The sequence below is a fragment of the Artemia sp. Qi Xiang Cuo genome, chromosome 1, assembly GCF_049724085.1.
Source record: "Artemia sp. Qi Xiang Cuo chromosome 1, ASM4972408v1, whole genome shotgun sequence".
Classification (NCBI taxonomy): domain Eukaryota; kingdom Metazoa; phylum Arthropoda; class Branchiopoda; order Anostraca; family Artemiidae; genus Artemia; species Artemia sp. Qi Xiang Cuo.
In genome coordinates this window covers 8,349,636-8,373,077 of record NC_142794.1, presented here as the reverse complement: position 1 = coordinate 8,373,077, position 23,442 = coordinate 8,349,636, and the positions used below count along the sequence as shown (strand labels likewise).

Genomic DNA, 23,442 nt, shown 5'->3' with positions numbered 1-23,442 from the left:
TGGACAGATCCGTCCCTATAGCCCCCGCCCCGCGCCTTCCCCCCACCTACCAGACAAAAACTCCGCAGAAAAAGTCTGTATACTTCCCAATAACCAAGACTATATGTTAACATTGAGTAAAGTTCATAACTTTCAGCCCTCCCCCTGGGGACTTTGGGGGATCAAGTCATCCTAAAAGACATTTTTATCATATTTTCGACCATGCTAAACAAAATGGCTATCGCAAAATTTTGATCGGGTGACTTTGCGAAAAAAATGAGCGTGGGAGGGGACCTAGTTGCCCTCCATTTTTTTGGTCACTTAAAAAGGGCACTAGAACTTTTAATTCCCGTTCCAATGAGCCCTCCCACGATATTCTAGGACCACTGGGTCGATACGATCACCCCTGGGGAAAAGAAAAAAAACAAACAACCAAACAAATACCCAAGCATCCGTGATCTTTCTTCTTGCAAAAAATGTAAAATTCCACATTTTTGTAGATAGGAGCTTGAAACCTCTTCAGTAGGGTTCTCTGATACGCTGAATATGACGGTGTGATTTTCATTAAGGTTCTATAATTTTTAGGGGGTCTTTCCCCCTATTTTCGAAAATCAGCCAAATTTTCTCAGGCACGTAACTTTTGATGGGTTAGATTAAACTTAATGAAACTTATATATTTGAAATCAGAATTAAAATCTGATTCTTTTGATGTATCTATTGGTATCACAATCCCGTTTTTTAGAGTTTCGGTTACCATTGAGCCGGGTCGCTCCTTACTTACAGTTCGTTACCACGAACTGTTTGATACTTTTGTAAACATTATAATAACATGTTACAGTGATGTCTTTTTTTTCTGACATGCCAGTTCTATTCTCTTGGATATTTTGGCGTAATAATAAACTTGATTGATTGATTGATTAAGTTAGGGTGATAGTTCATGAAAAGAAGCGAATGCAAATACATGGAGTGAATAAATATTTAATTCGTATACCAAACTATGAATTTTTCCTTGTTTTGATAAGTCTGACTTTTTTTCTCTCGTTTAGGTCATCAAGTTGATACTCTCATGGGCAGTTTTTTTCGGAGATGGTTCTTAAGTTTTGTGTTTGGGGGGGGGACAATTTTTCTCTGGTCTTAACAAATGAGGACACCTTACCTTTTTTTTCCTTTTTAATGCATATCATTCATTAATTATTTTTTTTTTGGGGGGGGGGGATAGTGAAACGAATCGATAATTTAGAAGTGCCCAGAATTGAAGAAAACTGAGGATTCGAGAATATGCCCTCTGTATACGTCTTTTGACATCCAACAGGCTTGGTTGTTACTTATAATCTATTATATGCTGAAAGAGTCCCACTTCAAACCGACAAAATTCTACCAATTTGTAGCCTACATATTCATTCAATAATAATCAAAAATTTCTAATTTTAGTTGCAATGTTAATGCCGTCTGGAAATCCCCCATTCCTATGTTCTTTTATTCTCATTATGAAAGGGTAGTATTATTTCCTTGTTGATTTCGGTACTTTTGTACTAAACTGACTCTTTTATATAGTGCTAGTTTGGTTAATGCTAATGAAATAAAATAAAATGGGATGAATATATAACAGTTTAGAAAAAAATTTGGTACATAATTTCGGAGACCACACTGCCTTTCCATGACGATAAAATAAAAGTTCAAAATAGGGATAAAATCCTTTTTAATAGACAGTGTATAGAAAATTCACAAAATAAAACCAGATATTTTGGTCACATATACAGTGACCGTCATCAGTAGTAAAACTCAAAAGTTTTACTACTGATGACGGTCACTGTATAAGTGACCGAAATATCTGGTATTTTTTGTGAATTTTCTTTACACTGTCTATTAAAAAGGATTTTGTCCCTATTTCGAACTTTTATTTTAAACAAATTTGGGCTATATATTTGCACATTAGGAGGGTGTGGGGGGCAAAGCATACCATATATTAAATACGTAGCCTAACCTAGCCTAGGTACCTCCCCCCCCCCTATAAACCCCAAAAAAACAATTTAAATTTAGTTCTTGCCTTTGTTTATATCCCAGAAGGCAGCGTAAACCTCTTTTTCATCACGTGTCTCGGTCTATTTCGTGACTGGTATGCATTGCCGTTATAAAAGAGTCCGTTTAGTACAAGAGTACCTTGATTTCTCTCATGTGTCGTGAAATTCGTCTCGAGTAACGGCAGTCAAGTTATTGGTGAAGTAATTGGCTAATGAAGTCCTTGTAATTATCGAACAACTAATATTTATTGCGCTCAAAGAAGCTTTCTATTAAACACTAGTAAAACTTTACCTTAAAGAGGGGGAGTGTTTAGGAGGTGGGGGTTTCCCTCTCGTACAGGATGATTTCTATTTGTTTTCATGTCGCTCTTTATTTTCGGTCGTAAAATTAGCTGGGTTTTTTTTTCTATGTAATCCAGGGTCTTGAACGTGAGCTACTTGAGCCACAGATATTTTGTCTAAATTCAAAATAAAAATTTCTGAAATTTTATGGATTTCCTAAGTTTGTTTAGAATCGGTAGTGCTGACGACATCTATTTTGTCAGCATGTTGTGACATCTGATTTTTGATCGGGAAATTAAATCCTGTAAAAAGTTTTTTTTCAATGCCATATGTATCACTAGCACATAGGACGTATATTATAAAAACTAAAACACGTATAAAAATATAATATTAATGTAAAAAAAATTCCTTCCTCCGCTCATTTTTTTAATAGTAAATAAGGGAGAAATTACTGAAGCTAGGGAAATCGTTTGTCAGCAATAATAGTCACTTCTGAGATGAATGCAATCTTGAAGGACAGGGTCATATTCACCTCTCGTCAAGCAGCAGTGAGATAAGAGTATTTTTGAAAATCTGGGGGAGGGGGGTGCTTTCCGCTTGACTTCCCCTCAATCCGCATCCCCGTAAAAAGCATCCTTGTCAGCACCCCTGACATTAATTTGGCTTTAGATGCTGGTGAAAGGGTACATTGGAAATAGCTTACTAAAGTTTGCTGATGAAAGTCAAGTTAGATGATTTGAGCAATATTGTCTGTTTTATTATTGAAGGACTATCTTATTGGTTGTATTGAAATGACTAAAATTAATTCAGTTTTAATTATAGTTGAAAATAATCGTTTCCTCCTTAAGTGAGGTTGTGGAGTAGATTCGCTACTAGTTTACTGCTTACTTAATATTTACAGTCAATAAGGTTATATAATTCTTTTGAAATCATCGCTTTGGATCAGAGACAGACCTTCGGAAATTGGAGTTCGAATCAAATAGTTAAAACTCATATGAGTTGGAGTGGAGTTGTTGGAGTGAGTTGTTTTGCGCGGAATATCGGTGTTTCTGAAGGAAGCTTTAATCTTAAAGTAGATCCTGTATATTATAATGTGAACTTGAATTTCTTTTTCGTGAGAAGACTTATCTTAAATTATACGCTTGAACTACCATTAATGGTGACTTAAATATCTTGAATTATCGTCACTAAGCTAACTGTTGCTTTTAAGAGCTTAAGTGGAAAACTTCATACCATTTTTTTTTTATGTCTTTTTTATCGTTTTCAATTATTTGACTAACATACAAATCATCTTAACGTCTAAAAAAAAAACATATTTGACTAACTTTTGAATTTGACTGAAGATTGTCCTTTTCGGCCAACCGTCTAGGGCTAAACACGGTTGGGGTGGGAGAATGTCATAAATAAAGATTTAAGGGAAATGGGAGCTTCCTGGAAGGGTGTAAAGAGGAAGGCTTTGATGGAGGAGGAGCATGCATAGCTGTGTTGGCCTCAGGTGGCTTGGTGCTGTGGTGAGTTGTTAGTAGTAGTATTGGTTTGACTTTGACTGCATAAGACTGGAATCTGCGTTTGGTACGTAAAAATTTGACCCATTTGACTAACTCATTTTTTTTACTTAACTTACAGATCATCTATTTCATTCTCAGTTGATACTTCGTGGATATTGATTGTGGATCCTCTTTTAGTAGCTATTATCCCCCCATGGATAATCATGATCATTCTTGCTTTGCATAGTATGTCACGTATTTCTTCAAGGGTGAGTAGTTGGGACAGGGATTACATAGCATTTGTAAAATTATAAATGCACAGGAGATAGCAGGAAGTCTTCCAATACCGATGTAAACCATCTCTCCCTTTGAAAAATGTTTGGAGAATACATGTGGAAGAATTCTGAGATTTTAGTCAGATATTTTCTTCTTTTTCATGATCATAGAGGCTATTAAACAAAATATGGGCCATTATTCTCGTATGATCTGTTTAATTTGAAACAAATAAAATCAAAAATTTCAAAAAAGAAATTTTAAACAATTTTGGAAATTCAATCCACTATTTAGCATTTAGCGTCATGCTAATAACACTTACTCGCATTTACTTAAGTGTAAGCCAAGGCCGTATCCAGGAATGGAGGGGGTGGGGGGGGGGGGTTAGAGGTTTGAACCCCGATCCCCGGAATGCTTGTCCGAGTCGTAAAAACGCAACAAAGTGAACATAAAAATTTCGATGCATCTGTTAAAGTTTTTTTTTTTGTATAGAGGCTATACGGCCGGTTTCTTCTCTTGTTTAGTTTCACCTATTGCCTAGAAAAGTAAGCAAGTAAGTATGACAGCACTAGACCCTCAATTTCCAAACCGGCGGTAATGATCTCCGTTTCGTGGCCCATCAGCTGAATCTGGCTGAGCTTACAGAGCCACGCCACTGACCCCCGTCCTAAACCAAATAACCGGCCACGCCAGGGATCGAACCCATGCCTAGCGGATAAATGATTCCCAACTCAGCCCACCAACCACTTCGACATTATGGTGTACATACCTGCACTGAAATTATTAGGTTGTATTTATTCAGTTCGAATCTGTTACAATCCAAATAGTGTATGCGAATTATTTGTATTGAGTTTTACTTTATATGAAGAAATTGTAAATTCTAGGGAAATAATTTGTTTTGTTTGTCCAGATTTTAACGAATTACTATTTTTTCAGCTCTCCTCTAAGTAAAGAGCATTTATCAAAACTGCCAGAGACCAGTAAGCTGCAGAGTGCCTTTTCAAAATCAACTTCCAATTTGGCTTATGAAAATCGTGCTGGGAACCGTTTGTCCCTTAGCAATCTCGCAACGGCAAATTCAACTTCCACCTCGAGTATTTTGTCTGCGCTAAGGAAGAGCAAAAAGGCACCACCACCACCGTCAAATGTTGTCAACTCGTCAGAAGCTACTGACGAACGCATGGTAGAAGAAGCTAAACCAGTTCCCACTGCCAAAACCGAGGAGTCTACGGCGAATCGCACTCCAGAAGTTGAAATAAAGGTCGAAGAACCCCCTGTTATAGTTGATAAACCTAGTCCTGTAGATACTATAAATAAGAAAGGTAAGATTAGAAATAAAACATCATCGTCTTTTAATAATGGAAGCTGGAATTCTTTTTTAGAACAACTTTCAGATATAATTGAGCAGAAAGCTAAAAAATAAGACTGAAATTTTGTTGCAGAAAATTAGAACATTTTAGCTCAAAGTATTTTTAAAGCCTGACGCTTTAATTTGCAAAATTAAAATATTTAAAATAAGTTTTAAATTCTACTTCCTAAATTTATGTTTAGGCGGAAAGAGTACTTTAGGTAGTTTAAATGTACCAAGTAACATTTAGCCCAAAATGGGTAAAGATGTATTTTTACTTTTTTAAAAAAAGGAAAAAAGTTCAAATTAACTATGGAACGATTTCATTCGAATTTCCAAAATTTGGAAGAAATCTTTTAATATCTATCACAATAACAAATTAATAAACAATTAATTAAACTCGTAGTCTTATTTGACAATGTTTGTTACTGGACAATTCCTGTCATTTTTTTTAAACTAAAATAACCCTAGCTATTTGTAGTTATTTTGATTAGATGCTTTAGCTTTGGTTTTGGCTCCTCTATCCTTTTGCTTTTCTTTTTTAGTTCTTGCTTATACTAACACCCCACATCCAGTTGATATACAACCACAGACACCAAAGCCAAACCCACGTAAGAAGGCAAATAGAAACCATCCAAAACCTCTCCCAAGAACCTTGAGCTTAGATGCTTTAGATATTGCTCCTGAAAATGTTAAAAAACCAGCGCTATTGAAAGACAACCCTGTCCCGCCAAAGCGTAATGACAAAACTTCGCGAGCATTGAAAGAGCCTACAGTAGTCCCGCTGAAGTCTGCTGATGAAAGTTTAAACCTATTGAAAGAGAAACCTGCAGCACCAGCAGAACCTACTGATAAAAGCTCGCACATATTAATTGCAAAACCCGTAGTTGCACCAAAACCCGTAGTTGCACCAAAACCCGTAGTTGCACCAAAACCCGATGACGTTGGTTCGCCCTTATTGAGGATGTCTGTAGATTCACCAGATACTGACAATAAAAGCTCAGAGCTATTAAGAGAAAAACCATTAGTCCCACCAAAACCTAGTGATAGAACCTCACAAGTAGTTAAAGGAAAACCTGCAGTCCCCCCAAAACCTAACGTAGTTAGTGTTCGGCCCAAGTCGAAAGAAAATTTTGAGGCACCTAGTAGTACTGGTGCATTTTTCACCGCCACCACTAATCATAGTGACGAGCATATTGATCATCTTATTTCACCGAAAATGATAAAATCCAAGGACAGTATCAGTGAGAAAATATTATATCCAACAAATGAGAACCAAGAGCAACATAAAGATCCTGATGATTTTACCAAACACTTAAGAACCGCTAATAATAGTGAATCCTCAGCTAGTGTCTCTATCAGTGATGACTTCGGCAGTGATATTGATTTTGATGAAAGTTTATTTGCCCCTAAGAGTCAAGAGCGGAATGAAAGACGAAAATGGGGCTCTCCCTCTGTACCTGTTATAACCATTCAAACCAGTAATGTGCTAATGTCTAGTAGTTCAAGTGCTAGTTCTTTGTCACAAATAAGCCCTTTAGCTTCAGAAAGGCGTTCGTCATTTGAAGAAGAAATTGACAAAGCGTTCATTAAAATTCAAAGAAAAAATAAGGGCAAAGTGGAGAGAGACTACAATCTAAATATAAGGGTGGATAGTCTGAAATATTCTTCAGACAAAGATGAGTTTTTAAGCTGTCGATCATCATTTTCGGATGTAGTTGAAAAGCAAAAAATTAACAGAGATAATACAAATCTAAATCAGGATAGCTTTGACGAGGAATTCAGGGAAGAAAGGCTGCAGAAAATTCTGGAAGAAGCATTCAGAAGGCGAGAGGGATTCGTGGAAAATTTTGAGTTTGATGAAAAAGACGAAACAATGGGCCAAAATCGTTTATCTCGATGGTCAAATTTTATTGAGCTGGATAAGGATCATAGAAGCTCTTACAATGCAGGTGCTTTACTCTTTTCTTACTTTTTTCTAACTTTTCTTATCAATCCCTACTAATCATTCCCAGCCTTTGGTGGAATTGGCAAGTGCTCATTGTTTAGATATTCATGTACATATATGCTATTTACTCGTAGAAAGACATACGAGACACGGAAAGGGACAGAAGGTAGGCATGTATACAAGGCCATATCCAGGGTGGCTAGGGGGTTTGATCCTCCCCGCCCCGAAATGTTTGTCTGACGATATCTTTGGATATAAACTTATTTTTTATGCGTTTTTTGTGTCCCCCCCCAAAAAAAAATAACTCTTGTGTTAAATATCCCCCGAAAAAAATCCTGAATGCGGCCCTGCATGCATAATAAATGCTCAAATATAAAATCTTGAAAAAAAAAATCAGTTATGAAATCGTCTTTTGCATTAGAAGCCAATGGGGTGTTCCTCATTTAGAATTTTTAAATCGATATAACCCAGGTTCAGTAACGACATATATAATTCAATAATAATAGTCTAATTAGCTCATAATAATAATTTAGAAGCTCGTACAATTTAGGTGCTTTACATTTTTCTTACTTCTTCTTTATTTTTTATATTAAACTTCCTCTGGAAAATGGAGGGCTCCACAGTGAATACAAACAATTTTGAAGGGTCCCAATGACTTATACACAGCACTTACTGAGTTTAGGGTATCGCAAGATTTCTTTTTTTTTCTTTTTTAAGGTGTTTGAATTTTTGTAATCCCTTGTTAGGTATAGGTTGTTCATTTGTCCTCTAGGCATTATGAAACTACTTAAAACGCCTTTTGTAAACAGACTAATTACACTTGGTATTTAATACTGAGCAATGTTCCTTTTGTAATGTTTCATTCGTCATATATGTAATTCCGGTAATTCGATTTCATTAAGTTCATTCTGTTGCGTTGAAAACTGTAAGCTTACTGACGGCTTTGCCGCCGGGCCCTGGCACTCGGCACGCGGTAGGCTTCATTACACGGATTCCTGTTTGTCTTCTAACTGCAGACAATTTCAGCCTTTTCAGGCTCGGTACAGCCACCCTAGGAAAAATACGAATTTCTCAAAATTGTGACCTATTTAGATTGTTTTTGTGGCCACAAATGTCAATTTGCCAATTTTAAGAAAAAAACTATGTGGCCAGATTTGAGGCCGGACCCCAGCGTTTCGTGACCCTTCAGAAAGGAAGTACAAGGGGACAATGGGCTCACATATGGGGGGGGCAGATAGGGGCTCCAGCCCCCCTGGCTGAATGATGCTGCCTTATATTTTATATTTTTGTTTTTTGAGATTTCTATTATACAGCATTGGAAGTGCCGATTAGACCATGTAAGCCCCCCCCCTAAAATTCCGCTTATGGGCGCCCATGAAGGGGCTGAGTGACCTGTAAATCTGGGCTTTCGAACAGCCTTCCTGTTTACCTCTCGCCAATTTCTCGAGGTGAGTATTTAGAGGTGGGTCGACTCTGGTTGAGCTTAGAGTCTCGCCACTGACCCCTGCTTCAAACCAAAATAACCAACAACACTAGTAACCGAAACCCTGTCCTCGCGGACAAAAAATTTCAAGTCTAAATTGCTAATATTATATAGGTAATATTAAACTCTGAAAAAGTTGTGCCAGCTTTGCCTCTCGTAGATACAATTTGTATTTGCTTTACACTAATTAGGTTTTGAAGTCTTTCATCACTTTTACCAGACCTGTGTACCCGAAGTATACTTAATTACACTTCAAAGTATTAGTTTATTGATTAACCCCAAAAATATCGTTTTAGACAGACTGTTTGGGCTATTCTTTTCTGTAAATGTTAATATATAATAGATGTAAATGCAATGTAATTTCTGTAAATGTAATAAATGTTAATATTTGTGTAACACCCGACAGAAAATTCGTAGACATCTTGGTTTTCAGGTATAAATAGACGTAAGATGGAGCCTGGGGGTAAAAATGTTTATATTTTGACGTCCTTGGTATTTCAGTAACCCATAATAAGGCCTATCCTAATAGCCCATAAAAAGTAGTTTTGCCATATGTACAGAACTTTTTCGGAACTCAAAGTTTGGGATCCACTTCAGCAATTGTTTTCCCCAGCTTAGGAGAACACTTTATTTAGTCATTAATTTTTCCGAAAGCAGGGTGTCCTTGAATGCAAGGCCGTATCCAGGGGGGTTAGGGTGCTCCAACCCTCCCCCCTTGAAATATTTGTCCGACTCGCAAAAACGTTATAAAAATGAATATATTTTTTTTTGGGGGGGGAGGGGGTTGAAGTTTTCTTGTAGCCCCCCCCCCTCACCAAAAAAATCTTGGATGCGGCCCAGCTCGAATGAGATGGAAATAAGTTATTATCAAAGAGTTCATGGTAACAAACTGTAGGCAAGGAGCGATTCGTCTCAATAGCAACGAAAGCTTTAAATAGAATTTTGATAACAAATAAAAAAAGAATTGTCTTTTTGTGTTGATTCCAAATATATATAATTTATTAAGGTTAATGCTACCAATCGAAAGCTACGAGCCTGAGAAAATCTGCCTGACCTTCGCAAAAAAGGGGGAAACCCACCCCCAAAAAATTCAAGTGATCTTCATGAAAATTACCCCATCAGATTAAGGGTATTAGAGAATACTGCTGTAGAGGTTTCAACTTCCTATTTTTAAAACGTGGAATTTTGTATTTTTTACAAGAAGAAAGATCACAGATGCGTGTTTTTTTGTTTTGTTTTTAAGGGTGAACGTATCGAACCAGTAGTTACGGGAGACCACTACAGGGCTCATTTGAATGGGTATTAGAAATTCTAGTGTCCTTTTTAACTTGCCCAAAAGATCGAAGGGTAACTCCCTCCTCCCATACCCGTTTTTCTCACAAAGACATCTGATTCAAATTTTGAGATGGCCATGTGGTTCAGCGTACATGAACGGTCAAAAACGATCACTCTGGGGATGGCTTGGCCCTCCACTGCCCCTGGAGAAAGGCTTGTTTTGATTGTATAGATATAATAGTTTTTGGGCGGAATGTTACAAAGGGGAGGGGGATTTCGTGGCATGATTTGAAAAACTGGTAGAAATTGAATTAAACAACAATTTTTTCAACTTTAAGTAACGAGCAACATTAAAAGTTAAAAGGAACCGAAATTATTCCGTATTTGAGGGAATTCCTTCGCTCTTTGCGCTAAAGTTCGATATTTTGTCCCAATTCTTTAAGAGTGACTTCTGAAACACAGTGGCCATTGAACGTGAATTTGAAGTATTTTTTTTTTTAAATTTAAAACTTTTTCGTAAAAATTGAGGGATGAGGAAGGGGTATCCTCCTCACATACAAGAATTATCGGCTCGTTTTCAATTTTATTGTTGCTCGGTCCTTAATTTCAGTTGAAAATAACTTGTTTTTGTTTGTTTAAGAAAGGTTAAAGAAGTGAAGAAGGACTTCACAGGAGTTGACTAAAAAGTGAAGCTCCGAATTGAGGAGGATGGAGGATAAATGTTGTTGCTGCGCTGGCCTTTAATGGCTCCGTGCTCCAATGAGTAGCAGTTGTACTTAATAATACCATTTTTGAGCTTTAACTGTTGTAAATTCTACTTCCCAAAATTGACGACTAAAGAAGGTTTGTTTTTGTTTTTTTAACACCCTTTTCGTTTAATAGAATGGAAGCTGTAGTACTTTCCAGTTTCAATCCTGAAATTTCTAATGTGATTGCCACTAATTGAAACTAGTGGTCAAATATGGTTCTGAAGCATGGGTGCTCCATAAAGCCGATGAAGATTTGCTAGATTTTTTCTAGAGAAATTGCCTGCGGATTGTTCTGGGTACCTGGCTGACTGACCGTATTTCAAAGAGTGGGCTGTATGAAAAGTGTGGTTCAATCCCGCTTTCTAGAGCTATAATGAGTAAAAGGTTGATCATTCTGATTTTGTTGTTACGGGAGCCATTGATGTGACTTTCTAAGCTCGGCCAGAGTTGACCCGCTCCGAAACGGGTATCTGGAAAAGTCTGAGGGAGTTAAATAGGAAGGTTGAACATACCAGAAAATCCACAAATTTCTTATACAAATCATGTATGAATCCTAATTTAAAAGTAATATTCCATAGTTAATGTCAAATAGCACGAATTGATGGTTGTTAGGTCTAGGAAGATGGGAACGTTTTAAGGCTTTTAGTTTTATTGTTCAGAACACATTTGAACCAGGTCAGCTCATGTTTTGCCAAGGGGTGGCAATCATTATAATTTGTCAGATTTATTTTAAAAGTTAGGCGGAAAAAAGATTTAAAATTTTCTAAAAATTCGAATAGATGTTCTGCTTTTACTTGAATTTTTCACTTTCTGGTCCTTGAAAAACTGTGTGAAGTCATCTTAACTCTATTTTACATTTAACGTTGATTGTGCAACAACCGTGAGAAATCCATAAATTCATCTTATTCTTAATATAGATGAGAAAATGTGAAGGAATTTGTTATGCAATAATCTTAAGTAAAAAAAAAAAGCTACCATTTTACTTACCGCTCTCAAGACGATTCATTATCCAACAATCTTAAGAAAGACAAATTACCATTCCTAAATAAATACGAAGACCCGACTGCCTTACCACTATAAAAATAAAAACAGGTAAAACAATTATTGGAAGAGAGTGAAATTTTACATCCGTAAATTAATATTTGGGCACTGTGTCCAAGGGCCGTCTTCGGCAAAGCACTTATATAAATATAAATAAGTCTTACAATAAAATGCGGTCACTACAACAATCAGCTGTGGACATCCCTTGGATAAAGTGCCGAAATATTCGTTTAGGGATGAAAAATTCACTGACTTGGATTAATATTTCATTGTTTTACCTGTTGTTGTTTGAGTTACCAGTTCATTTTCTTTTCTCTAAGTTTAATATATTTACAGATTGTATAAGGAACAAAAAATATCTAGGTCCAGGTGAGAGAAAAAAAAATAGGGGTGTTTTTTTCCAGGGGTGATCGCACCAAACCATTGTTCCTAAAAGATTGGTATAGGATATATTTGAACGGAAATTAAAAGTTCTACTGCACTTTCTAAGTAACTGAAAATATTGGAGGGCAACTATCCCACCTCCCACGCCACATTTTTCTCCAAAGAAATTCAATCAAAATTTTGAAATAGCCATTTAATTCTGCATGGTTGAAAGGTCGAATAACTATCCCTCTGAGGATGAAAGGACCTTCCACCGCCCATGGAGAAAGGCCTGAAAATTATGCTATTTGCTTATTGTTTAGATATAGTATTTATTATTGGGAAATATACAGAAATTTTTTGAAGTGGAATTTTCTGTAGGGGGGGGATTCTCCTAATTTTTGTGGAGAGGGCAGTTTCTGATGGGAATTTTACAGGGGACATCTTGCACCAGGGGAGAGGGGATTTCCTGGCATGATCTGAAAAACGGTTAGAAATAAAATTTTTGCTAAACACAGTAATATAAAAAACAAGTCTTTTCATCTGGAAGTAAGCAGCAATACTCAAACTTAAAACGAGCTGAAATTATTCCGAATACGAGGGGGTGAAACTTCCTCATGCCTTACTCTACGATGTAATTTTACTTTTTTCCCAATTCTTTAAGAACGAGTCCTGAAACACAAGGGTCGTTACATTTAAATGAGATGCATTTTTTAAGACTTTAGCGTAAAGAGTGAGAGATGAGCAAGGGGCAGCCCCCCTCATCAATGGAATAATTTCTGTTCGTTTTAAGTTTTAATGTTGCTCATTACTTTCAAATTGAAAAAAGCTTGTTTTCTTATATGAATTAATAATTCTAAAAAAGCATACCCTCTTCTACTGTTTGAGAACCTCCGAACCTACAATTTATCGAGATTTATTATTTTAAGCAATTTTGAGCGATCAGTTAGCTAGCATAGAATTCTCGTATGGGTTTGCTAAAACGGGTTTATCCGGTTTAACTCTCCTTTGTCCGTTTTAGCTAAAACTTTGTATAAATATTGACTCCCATTGACAATACACGAAACAATCATAACAAAATAAAATGAATTAAATAATTAAACTATAACAGTTAAAATTACTTTAATTAGCTTACAGACGCTGCTGCGTTTGTGTGTTTATAATACGGCGATAAATAACTAAAGGAACTGGATCAAATTTAAGATATTTATTTGGAAAATTTAACCTGAAAACTGATTATATAATTTAAAATAAAACAAATTCTTCAAGAAAAATTCTTGTACTTCCAAAGACTATAAAACGGAAAAAAAAAGTTTTATTTCTTGCTATCCAGAAGGATTAAAATTTTAAAACCAGAAACAAAAGCCTGAGGCGATACGTTCGTACCCCGTTTTTCCTTGTTTTTTTTGGGGGGGGGAGGGGTTTACTGAAATAATTTTTTCGGGGGGGTTTAAACAAAAAAAAATCAAAAATGCAAAAAAAATTGGTTTATATCCATTTTTGTTACGTTTTTACGAGTCAGACAAACATTTCGGCGGGGGGTTCAAACCCCCCTAACCCCCAGGCTACGGCCTTGATGGTCTATATCCGGTAGAAAACGATGATAAGGTCTTCATGTACGCGCCGATACGGTGTCCAGAAGGTCTTTGAACAGTTACAAAATGCTTCATGACTACTCCACGCTTCTATTTTAATAAACGTAAATTTTCGATTTTCTGATTAATTTTGTAATTTATCAAGCGCCCGTTCCACTACCCCATTGATACTACTAAGTAACAGGGATGTCAATTCATGAAAATGTAGAGGGAAGAAATACTTTTTTGATTTTTTATCAAAATGCAAAAAAAATAATTGGGGATTAATTGGGATTTGTTTTTTTTTATAAAAATTCCAAAAGAATTATTTTCGAAATCTAGAGAGTTGTAATTGTTAGACCCCCCCCGTCAATTGGCGCCCCTGAAAAGTGACGTGCAAGTGTCAGGACACCAAGTTTCAGAAGAAATAATCTACAACAATCCCCAGGTAACTAAAAGATGATAGTCATTATATGCTGTAATGGGATTTTCCAGATTATCTTAGACTAGGAGTAAAGACCGTCTTAGGAATATATGGTAATAACGATGATAATCACTCATAAGACAAGTTTTATTTACTTATCCTCTGCCCCTTCTAATTTAGTGGAAATGGAATTCATTTATACTTTCTAATAAAAGATGGAAGTGTAAACAAACCTGAAAGTCGGTTAGATTGGAAATCTAAATCCTATTATTCCAGTTGACTTTCGAATCCTCTTGATTTGATCCTAATAATTTTATTAATAAAAATTAATGGGACGCTGACATTTCCTTTCCTTGAAAACTTTCTAAGTTTCGGTTTTCAATTTGGGTAATTTCTAAGAGTTCGCTGGAGATAAATTGGATTTTACACAGACTTGTTATTATAATCTGGATGTAGAAGGAAATTAGCTATGCGTTAAATTTATACTGGAAGTATTTGGAATTTCTAGCTTTTTGAGAGTGAAACAGAAGCAAAGGACTCTAAAATAATTCAAAACAGTACAGTAGGATTAAAATCATATATGCTGAAATTCATCTTGAAGATAATTATTATTTAGATAATTCTGTCAACTTATGTTCATTTTGAAAATGTTTATATTCTTTATCTTTGCCTGTATTGGGTTCATGGTTAACACAGTCAAACACTTTAGAATATCCTGCTAAATTTGAGGCAACTTCAAGGATAATTCCATATTTTTACAAATCTTAGCTGACTTTCCGAAAAATGAGTAAGCCGAGAAATAATTGCTCAAAAATGAAAGTCGAGAAAAAAAGAAAAAACTTCTCAATTGTGCCTTCGAAAAAATTTTCAACTTAGTAGGCTCCATTTTTTAAATTGACACTACTTAAACCATTTTTAATCAGCCTCGAAAGATACTTTGATGGAAAGGCTGAAAATATTTCTTACGCCTCTTATTGAGATCACAGCATGCCCAAAAGTATCAATTTCAAATGACTTGAGGATTTCTTCATGAGGGGCGTAATTTCGTCAAAATCCTGGGGGGGGAGTTGGAGCCAATTTTCCCAAATCAAGTGAAAATGACAGTAAAAGCTAAAAAATAAGCCGTTTGGTACCATGAAGGTATTATCTAGTACTTTAAAAGTATTATAAAGGTAAATTATTGTAGCCTACTATATAAAGGTAACTTATCGTACTATAAAGGGAAATATGTACTAAAAACTGATCTGTTTCTGTTGATGTTTGAATTATGTAGGTTTATCTTAGCTTTGACAAGATTTTGGAAGAAACTAAATTTTAGATGGGGGAGGGGGGCAAAATGGGGTCTGGGGGGCAAGCTGAGATATGGGAGGGGTAGTTGCCCCCTGCCCCATAGCAAATTACGCCCTGTTCTTCATGTTCTTTTTTTATAAGCGGTTTCATTTATGATGAAAGATCAATTTTTATTGAAGTCTTTTTTTTAATCACTTTATCGGGAAAACTTACATTTTGGATTTTATTTTTTCTGCTACATTTGAAGGATAACCATTCATCTGATCTATGGTAATTAGCCCTGTTAGATCCCTTTTCGCTTGTCGGATTGGCTCCTCGATCAATTTTCAGGTTCTGGATATATTAGTTCTGGTTATTTCGAAATATGTTATAATAATTCTTCTTTACCCTCCATTCAAAAATTTTATTCAAAATATCATTATAAATGCTATTCCAGGGGAGTATGTAAGGAAGTCTCTGGGTCCGGGTCCACCAAAAGCGTGAATTTCTCCAAATTCTGGACATTTCCCATTCAAATAATTCTTTTTGATAACGGCTCCAATCCCCAAAAACAATTCCTGTTTACCTGCCTGTCCTATACCTCCTTTTTATGGATTTCTGATCCCTTTTAATGATGGTTTCGATGAAATTGCCTGTTTACAATCCACTTAGAGCACCTTTGGGCCTTTTTATCACACATTTAACTAACAAGGTAATTAACAGGGTAATTAACAAGGTAATTAACAGGGATTCTCTTCTACTGGGATTTGATTATTATTTGTTGCATTAGAACTACGAGATACTACTTCATTATGAAATACTAATCAACTTGTAAATTTGTGTCTTATAACAAATACCAAATACCAAATTCAAATACCAAACCAAACAAATACCAAAACCAAATACAAATACCAAAAAAACAAAATTGTATTAATACCAAAATAACAGTCTTATGTATGAATTGGTAACAAGAAGGCCACCAAAATATTTTTTCTGGGGGAGGGGTAAGTACCCCCCCCCCAGGAATTTTTTACCGGGATTTAAATGGGACTTTTGCACATTTTCCTCTGTTATTACGTTTTTTTAATTATTTTTGCTCCTCGTGGGGAAGGGATTCAAAATCGTGCGCGTGATTTTTAACCGTTCCAGCTGGCGCCCTCCACCCAATCCAGTATATACATAGTATAAAATAGTATGTTGTTATTTTACCGATATTCATTTCTAATGTCATTGACTGAAATGTCATTTAAAAATTTACTCTGTATTCCTTTCATAACTTAAAAGTGGTACCGATGGTATCAAGAACACTAGAATATTGAGTTCAATATATGACAAAATTATTTCTAAATTTGATGACTCACTAAAACTATTTTAACCCGTATAACCAGCCTTAGTTCTTCACAATTGTTGCCAGTCGAATCTTCCTTCCAGAAAACCTTCCAGAAAAGTCAAGGATATCGAAAAGGATATATCTCGATACTATTTCTGAGTTTCCTGATCTTTTAAAACACTTTTAGCGCATATTGGCATTTTACCTAGGCCTATTTTTCGTTTCTATTTTTACAAAGCTGAAACAGGCTGCAATAATTTAAAATATCTTCAATTTTGGGTGTCCATATCCACTTCCGCATCAAACTATCTAAAGATGTATCCCTTGTCTTTCAGTATATGAAGTAAATTAAAACTAATTTTACTTGTGTTCAATTTCAGAGCGTCTGCTTTTAAAATTGCATATTTCGTATTTACTTTTTTTTTCTTAAATTTAGACAAGAGAGATGTCTCATCTGAAGAGGTAACGGCAGAGAGAGGCGAAGCTGAAATACAGAAAGAGAGCTTAAATACTACCACTTCAACAATAAGCTCGGATTCTTTGGTAAGACGCCTTGGGTATTTTATATGGTTTTTTTTTTTTATAGTTGAGTATTATTGGAAAGTAAGAGTGTATGAATTGATTATTTTTAAAGATTTATCAAAAGCTCTAGCAAAGCCGGATTTTACGACCTGAGAGCGAAATTGTCCTACTACTCGAAAACTCATTCCTAGAAAGAAAAAGGAGATTGATAAAATTAAAGGTTTTATTTAATTAATTAAAGATTAAAGATTTCGGAGGATCCTTAGTCCAGTAAATCAAATGGTATCAACCTTCAATTTTCTTTGGCCGTTAATGATAGTGAAAACAAATAGGCGAGACTAAATAATAATAATAAAAAAAAGGCTTATATACAAACAAATTTTTTTAATGGAGATCCAGTTATTTACAATATTACCTTATTTAAAAAATCAATAATTATATCAGTTTAAAACTTTAGTAAGTAATTTATTTAACGTATTTTGTCCTTAGGAATAACGATGATGTCGTCTATCATCACATGATAATTTCAAATTTGGACGTAATGATGCTCAATTTTATTCTCAAACCAGGTTTGGATGTTCAACCTAGTTGGGTATTAATTTCTAAGGACACAAAGACTGAGCAAGCAGTTTCGCAAATAAATGTGGTAAAAGATTGTATTGCTCTGTGCTTACGCTGGGACGCTGCTTTTGACACCTCAAACAAAATCTAATAAGAGGTGTAGTTTCAAGCACCTTTTTAGATCGGGGTCGCATGGAATTTCAATTAAATTCTTAAATTGATTATTGGTCGCTAAGATTAAATATTTCTTCCTTTTTAATTTTAACAGAAAAGGGATCTTTAATTTAGATGCCATTTGAAGGAATATTTTGGAAAGTAGTCTTGAAAAATGTGTCCCATTTCAAAAAGAAACTAAAAGATTATTTTGGAGGAGGGGGATATTTTTTGAATTTGATTATGAGTGGTAGAGTGGTTAGGGAAGGAAGGGGGGTTGAAGGGAGGAGTGGTAGTTAGAAATTGATGACTGATAGAGGCTGGATTTGTTATCTTTAATATGTTAATTTACCTATTGCTTTTAATTCAGTTTATTTTTATTTTTAAATTTTTGGATATCATTTGTTATTTATTTAGTAAGTTATTTACTTCTATTTATTTTAAATGGATTTTATTAATATCTGATTTAACATTTGAGTAGTTACGTGGAGTTTCCCGCGATCGCAAACCCTGCGTTAAAGTGTTGTTTTTATTTCCTTATGTGTAATTATTAAAAATACAAAATTGAACTTGAGTATTATCTTGGAGAAATGTTTTTGAATTGAAATTGATGCTGTCTCTACACATAAATCTCCTCTAACACATATTTTATGGGTTTGAAAAAAATATATGAAGTTTTAACGGGTTTAAAATTTCTTTTTGAAAGTCGTTGTTTAAACGTTCACTTTTTCAATTATCGTTCCAACGTTTTTTGACACTTGACCATTTTTAAAATAATTCTTTTCAAATTCAAACTCAGTCAATTGAGTTTAGCAAATATGTTTGGCAAATAACCTATCTTTATTAACTACCAGAAATTGTGGAATCTATTCCTAACTAGACAATCCGCATCTATTTTATATGGTGGGTATTCATTCAGAAACAATAAGCCTTCATCTCCTAGCTCAAATAGATGTTTCAAAACGTTTCCTTTTGAAGGCGATCGTGACTTGCAATACAAAAACACATGTTTATGATCTTTCCCCATTTCCAGGCATGAAACGGAAAAAAGTTTACTCTTTGATGGACCACATTTTTCGTAATTTATAAACTTGGCCAATTCTTCCTTATCTATTTCCAAAACTTATTCCTATTTAATTCTTCCAAAACTTATTGAAAATTTAATGGCAAGTTTTTTTTTTTACCCCCAATGCTTGCCTACGGCTGCTACAGCTCACCCATACCCAATTGATATCTTATTCTTAATTTTTTTTTGTTTTTTTTAACAAACGTCAATGACAGTTTGTCAATTCCCACTCATTCACTTCATTCAATAAATAAGGTCACAAAATCACCGGTAGGCATAAAAATATGAGCTTAAAAACGTATTTCGACTTAGCAATGTTGGTAGCACGATGCATGAACATCAGATCCCATAGCAGCACATAAATGCATATGAAAGGGTAGATATACACTTTCCCGCTATTCCTATTGTTAAACTGATATTTTACTAATTTTTTTTGGATCCAAATCTGATCGCAACCTACTCTTTAGAAAACGCTGAAACAAACCGTCTTTTTACATACTTTCCCGAAATCATAAATTCAATTCTCAAATCTCAACAGTATTAGCCGAAAAAAAGCAGAGATGATAAGATTTGCATATGCTTCAGCACCATCTATTAAGCGCGAAAAATTTGAACATCCTGTTTAAAACAAAATGCCATCGGTGTTAAGCTCTCCACACTCAGTAAAAGGACGAAGGTGTCTTAGTGCTGCAGCTAGGCACAATCCTCCTCCATTCCAATCTGTTCAAAGAACTTACAGTAAAGAACTTATTGCAACAATTCTTAATCGTAAGTTAGGTTTACAATTAATAATAAAATAATAATAAATTATAACAAATCACCGCAGCACCAAGCCGCCTGAGCCTAACACAGCTACGCACGCTCCTCCTCCATCCTAATCTATTCAAAGCCTCCCTCTTCACACCTTCCCATGAAGTTCCCATTTCCCTTATATCTTTCCTTGCGACCTATCCTGGGACGGCCTGCATTACGTTTGACCATAGATGGTGGACCGGCAAGGACAATCTTTGGAAATCTGTCATCTTTCATTCACAGACAGACTTTGAAAATTACCTTCTTATTTATATTGCACAGCATGGGCGTCCATATGGGGGGCAGCGAGGGGGGGGGCTCCGCCCCCCCCCCCTGGCTGAATGATGCTGCCTGTTTTTTTGTTCTGAGATTCCTATTATGTAGCATTAAAAGTGCCAATTAGACGAGGTTTGCTCCCCCCTGGCATTCAGCTTATGGGCGCCCATGTTTCACAGCTATTTTCTATTTTAGTTATGTGCTATATTAAACCAGCGAGACTGACTAATTGGTCGTTTTTATTTGTCACCCCAGTGCTTCGTTTTTTTTTCAAATATTAAATAGCACTATTAATTTTCGATGACCTTGTTTTGAAATATCCCATCTGTCCAACTCTTGTACCACCCTAATTCTATCATTAGGAGACAATCTTGTTTTGAAATGTTTAAGAGCGCGTCTACGCTATTTTATTACCCAATCCTCGACCGGAAATGCGATTTGAATATGGTTTATTCAAAACTAAGCTTCAGCTGGTCAGTATTTCTTTGTTGTTCTTGTGAAGAATTCGAAATCAAACTATGAGTTGAAAGCGACAACATACTTTGGATTTTTTGCGGTGAAAATGTGTAAGAAAAATGAAGAAACTGGCAATAGTGTCAGCGCTCAAAGTCTCGGGAAATAAATTCCCTCACCTTTAACAGTCTTTTGGAAACAAGCGGATCAGTAAATACCTCAGGTCAACATGAAAGTTAGGTCTGCATTCCTGAACCCCTTTTGGGTTCCAGTAGCAGTAGCATTCAAGAACGTCTCTCAGATATCTACGACGTGTCACGACAAACCAGCTGAACTTATTCTTCAGAGATATCCGGCTTCCGCTTCTAACGGAACGAAATTCAGTACATATTACTGTAAGACTTACGAATGAATTGAATACTCAAAAAAATTGAATTTCCTGTTTTGTTTTGCTTGTCGCCATTTTTCTATGGGGACTTTAAGGGTTGGAGAAACTGCTGGAAATAGGGCTTTCATTGAGTCAGAATTTTGCAAATGGAAAGACAGTTCTGCTTTTTTAAAGCAACATGATGGTTCTGAAAGACCAAAAAGACGATCTGAAAGTCACACTGTCCGCAGAGCGTATCCTAGCCATCTCAACCTTTCTCTCATTATAGCCCAAAAAGCTGAATTGAGCCACATTTTTCGTAGAGCTTACTGTTTGAAATATTGCGAGTCAGTATAAATATAAATATAACAAATATAAATTAATGGGATTTCTACCTCAGATATAAATTCGTGAAATGAGTCGACATATTTTTCTCAAATATGTGATAATTACAAAAAATTTCAAATGCAGTTCCTTCTAATTTTGCTTGTTTATATATGCTTTCTAACAAAAGCCTCGTCTGTATGAAATGTGTGGCCACTATTTCTAATTTCCCCGGGAAACTGTTGTGGCTCTTTATCTTTTTGTCAATATAGACTTGTATTATAGGATGTAAACCAAGAGGATAGGAGCCCTGAGGGCACAACACACAACGAAAAGGAGGAGCTTTCTTATGATGATGTTGCTAACACGACTGAAAGACGAGGGGATAAAGAAACTGATAGTGATGCTTATGAAGATATTGAGCTAAAATCTGAGGAGAATGCTGAGGAGCTTTCTACTCCCCTTAAAGATGAGATTGAGAAATCAGAGCCAGTTTATGCGCAAGTTAATAAAAAGAAGAAAAATTCTAAACAAGAAGAATCTGTAAATGAGACAACAGAGTTGACAGAGGTATTTCTATTTTATTAAAATCTTGTTTTCTATTGTTTAGATAATTAAACATATTTAATGTTTATGTTTAACGAAACATTAAATATATTTAATGTTTTCTATTTTATTAAAATATCTTAATGACTTGGGGGTCCTAAGGGACCCCCAAAGAGATAAAAAAAGAAATTTTATTGAAGAGGGGGAGGATTATCTGCAGTTATTTGGATTATGACGGCTTGGTCCTGTGGTGTTTTATTGGCATTAGTGTTATGCATGCTTCCCTTGAGAGTGGAAGTATCTTACTTGCCATTCCTGGCTTTATTTGCTTCCCGGAATAATATTCAGGAATAGTGGAATATTTGCATTTCCTGGTTAAGACATTATCTATCAAAAATTTGCTTGAAAAGAAAGTCTAATTCGGACTCATTGCGTCTCAAGCTTGGAGCAAGTGAATTCTGGTAGAAAATCTGTCTTAAGATTTTTTAAGAATCTCTCCTAAGAAGTAATCTCTCCTCTCTTACTATTTAGGAATCTCTTCTCTCTTAAAAGTAGTCTCTGGATGGGTGTAATCTTACTGCAACTGAAAGGAACGTAATATAAACTCTAATCAGATTAGTCACATTTATTACAAGTGTGCAACACCCATTGTCTCCTTATTTTACGCTTCCAATAAGCTTCCCAATTAATTGCGACTACTTACCCTCTGTTTCTACTAATCCCTAATTTATTTGTCCTTTCCCCGGGTTTCTCCGGAATGAAATTGGGTTCTCCAAAATCTCCGTGATAATTAAGGTTAACGAAAATTAACGCTGTGTATTTTCGGATAAAGTTCGCGCATTTACATCAACTTCTGGGGAGGTTTCAAAGAATATAATTTTCTTTCAGGGAAACTCAGGGAAACGCCAAAAAAATCTTGAATAGAGGAAGCTTTGATTTACGACGTTTGTCTAGCCAAAATTCAGCATCAGTCGTCACCACATCTAAAAACGGAAGAAAACAAACTTAATAAAAAAATTATCCATTAAAAAAAAAATAAAAGGTATCATGTTCTTTAGTTTAGTACAAGGTTTTATTTTGTCGGAACTTCTGACATTGCCAAACCTTTGTTGCATTTTGAGTTTCTATAGTGCAAAATAAGACAAAATTTAGACTTATTAGCCAAAACTTCTCATAGCGACTAATGGAACACATCTTTCAGTGTTGCTATGAAATTTTCCTCGGAAAACCGCAAAGGCAAAATGGATTAACTCAACACAAAGGTAAAACCCAAAAACTACAAAAGCAAACACTAAAACTACAAAGGCAGAATGGATTAGCTCTAAACAAAGGCAAAACACAAAAACTGCAAAGGTAAACACTAAAACTGCAAAGGCAAAATGGATGATAAAACCTCAACTCGGATAATGAAACTTCCAAAACACTTCAAATAAATCAGCTGAAGGACTTTTTCTGCAATATACAAATTGTCCTGCAGCATTCAAAGGATTCTTTTTTTGAACCTGGAATTTTTTATTTATAAATAACAAAAAAGGG

The 23,442-nt window shown here is 35.4% G+C and overlaps 1 protein-coding gene across 1 annotated transcript in view; it reads left to right on the top strand.

Annotated features, from left to right (window-relative positions):
- The window catches only part of LOC148955981 (uncharacterized), a 97,394-nt gene extending 75,446 nt beyond the window's left edge, over window positions 1-21,948 (top strand). The window contains exons 5-8 of the mRNA XM_089088758.1: window positions 4,979-5,364; window positions 5,936-7,342; window positions 17,283-17,389; window positions 21,646-21,948. Of these exons, the coding sequence (XP_088944884.1) occupies window positions 4,979-5,364; window positions 5,936-7,342; window positions 17,283-17,389; window positions 21,646-21,948 (2,203 nt within the window). The remainder of the gene's footprint in view (window positions 1-4,978; window positions 5,365-5,935; window positions 7,343-17,282; window positions 17,390-21,645) is intronic.
- Window positions 21,949-23,442: the final 1,494 nt, after the last annotated feature.